General features: G+C 40.6%; 1 protein-coding gene across 1 annotated transcript; it reads left to right on the plus strand.

Annotated features, from left to right (window-relative positions):
• The first annotated feature begins 6 nt into the window (after positions 1-6).
• LOC111651679 (zinc finger protein ubi-d4-like) lies at positions 7-2,876 on the plus strand. Its single transcript, XM_023401701.2, has 4 exons — positions 7-56; positions 169-281; positions 388-469; positions 1,317-2,876. The coding sequence occupies exons 2-4, from the start codon at positions 201-203 to the stop codon at positions 1,397-1,399; spliced, it is 246 nt and encodes an 81-aa protein (XP_023257469.2). The 5' UTR covers positions 7-56; positions 169-200; the 3' UTR covers positions 1,400-2,876.
• The last annotated feature ends 6 nt before the right edge of the window (positions 2,877-2,882 follow it).

Genomic DNA, 2,882 nt, shown 5'->3' on the forward strand with positions numbered 1-2,882 from the left:
TCACAAGACTGGTCAGTCAGAGGAACTGGTGTCCTGCTCCGACTGTGGACGCTCAGGTGTGTTGTTGATATATGGACGCTGATATAGGGTAGCAAAAGCGGCAAAACTGTTTATTTATGCAGTTGTGAGAATGGGAATAACAAAGTGATAAAACTATTTCCGCCGCAGGCCATCCATCTTGCCTGCAGTTCACTCCTGTAATGATGGCCGCTGTGAAGACATACCGCTGGCAGTGCATAGAGTGCAAGTGCTGCAACATGTGTGGCACGTCAGAGAATGATGTGAGTTTACCTACATTCACATGTTGTATGCTAACCACCGGATTAAGTAGGATCTAGGTTGTTTGGGCAGAGGGCTGAAGTGTATTTGTCGTCTCATTCCTTCCAGGATCAGCTTCTGTTCTGTGACGACTGTGATAGAGGCTATCACATGTATTGTCTCAACCCTCCCATGTCTGAACCTCCAGAGGGTAAGTAACAGTGTTCCACTAAGTAGAAAATAATGAATGCATGTGCTTGATCTCAGGTGAAGGGTTAAAACTAAAGTAAAAACTCAGTAAAGTGCTCTGTAGAGAAAATGTTTGTGACAGCAATGTAGAACTAGGACTGTGCAGTTTGAAAAGCCAAAAATATCCCACATATTTTTGTCTTTTCAAGGCTGAGCAGAGGAAAAAGAAGACTTGTAATCTTGACCCTAGTAAGCCAAGCTTGTACATTTATCAGACCCTGAAAGCCTCGAGTCAGACAACACTGAAATTTGTCTGCTTGTGTTGCTTAAAAGCACTAAAGGTATCGCAGTGACTGACTCTACATCTTTAATAGCTTCTGAAAATGTATTAGCTTCTTTTTGGAAGGGTCACAAGTCACTATTTTTTTTGGATCACTTAATGAGAAATATTTTCTATAAAATCCTTATTTTCAAAAGATTTAACAAAAGATGAAAATAGTTCTCAAATGTGAAATCAACAGAAACAAACACACTAAAAGTGTTAATGTTCATTTAAATCAGGTACTATTTGATCAATGAATAAATAAACAAGATTATGAAACTGGTTTGAGTTTTTTGCTTTTACTTTGCTGCTCGACAGCTTTTCGGCAGAGTTCTACAGACACATTTCATTTAGTTCCAAAAAAGTATTAATGTTCAATATTGAGCCTTACTGTTAGGATGGCTTTCGTCCATAAAGCAGTTAGTGGACTGCCTCGCCTACTTTAGGCTCATGGACATACATGATAAAATGTAGCCAAAGTTGATGTTAACAACAGCTTCAAACATCTCTGACACTGATGGTTCCTCTCTGTTATCTTGCCACTCAGGGAGCTGGAGCTGTCATCTATGTCTGGACCTGTTGAAAGATAAAGCTTCCATATACCAGAACCAGAACGCCCCACCATCGTGATGGCCACTCCTGCCTGCACACACTCAGCACTCAACCGTCCCGCAGCAGTATGGTTTCCCCTTCAAGACAGATGATAATCTCCCCTGACGAGCTGACCTCAGTGGGAGTGTGTTCAGAACGGACAATTAATTGTGAAAAGGGAAGTATATCTTACCAGACTGGCCTCATTTAGCTTCAGATATGACTGTTACACAGTTCTAAGCTCAGATTCAGACCCATAGATTTTTATTTTCCCCTGTTTGCCACTTAGCTGATTTGAGCGGTACTGAATTTCAACAACATACACAACATAAATAGCCAAATTATGACTTCCTGTTCAGCCTTTTTACACATAGACCTACACAAAGTTGCTAAACCCTTGTCTCTATCCTGCAGTGTACTGATTTTATAACTAGAACAGAAATGGAGCTTGTTGGAATCAAGTAGCATGCCAATGCTTGCTTATCGTAAAAAAGAGACATTTTATAGTATTTATATATTTCTATGGTATATAATAGTGTTAAGTATGTAAAAATTGGAAGAAGAATGGTCATGTAATGGTATTTTTATTAGTGCCCATCTCATCTTAATGGAAAAATCCACAACCATGTTCATTTATGGCATTGCTGATATTTGGTGATTAACTTGGTAGAGTGAAAGGGATCTGCTGAGACTGTAAACGATTTTCCATCTCATCCACTGCCACTGGCCAAACACCAACACACACAGAAACAGGAACTATGATTAGAAACCTAGTGGCTCCAAAGCCTGAGGGACTTCAGGGATGGCAGGTTAGACTTGAGTCTGGTTGTTGACTCTTGTGTGCTGAGCGGCTCATTGAGCTGCACAGAGCTCAAGAGGATGCACAAGGACATACTGACGTGCATGTTTCATTCAGGCTTTGGGGCCATTTCTGAAAAAACTCTGGTCCTGATGACGGCAGAGAGACAAAGCAGGCCTGATGCTGGTACTTGTCTTTGATCTGCACGCCTCACCCTTTCTTAGACAGATGTGACAATGTTACGATGATGATTTCAGTCAAATCAAAAATGAAATCTGCTTGCATTACAGCCAGGTATAGGGATAAAAGCCTTCACTGCTGTGTTCTAGCAGTTTGCTGATCATGCAATATCCAATATCTGTTGATGTTGCGACACCACTAGATTATTTTAATGTAATTGAGGACTATGCGACCTTGCAGATGGTCACTCGCTGACAATGTAAAAGCAATATAAGAGCTCCTGTAGGATGCTGGAATGACAGGGACTCATAGCAGAGCCTGTTTAGGTTCTGTCGGCAGATAATGTGTGAGACTGTAAATTTTATTTCTCAGAAAATGCTTTTACAGATAGGTGACAGTGGCAGCAATTATGGATAGCTCCATATTGTAGAAAACTGTGTATATGTATAGTCCTATTGAGAGACGGCTGTTTTTCTCACTGCTTTCATAGTTTTATTATGCAATGGTTTCCTTCTGTGGCAAGGCTAAAAGACAAAAGTCTGG

Source organism: Seriola lalandi, unplaced genomic scaffold (assembly GCF_002814215.2).
Source record: "Seriola lalandi dorsalis isolate HSWRI2012SDOR001 ecotype SW California unplaced genomic scaffold, Sedor1 jcf7180001973298, whole genome shotgun sequence".
NCBI lineage: Eukaryota > Metazoa > Chordata > Actinopteri > Carangiformes > Carangidae > Seriola > Seriola lalandi.

Excerpts from the sequence above, each read along its gene's own strand:
- LOC111651679 (XM_023401701.2), top strand. The coding sequence starts at position 201 with ATGATGGCCGCTGTGAAGACATACCGCTGGCAGTGCATAGAGTGCAAG. Across the intron at positions 282-387 it reads GTGGCACGTCAGAGAATGAT|GATCAGCTTCTGTTCTGTGA; the intron begins GTGAGTTTACCT and ends CATTCCTTCCAG. Across the intron at positions 470-1,316 it reads CATGTCTGAACCTCCAGAGG|GGAGCTGGAGCTGTCATCTA; the intron begins GTAAGTAACAGT and ends CTTGCCACTCAG.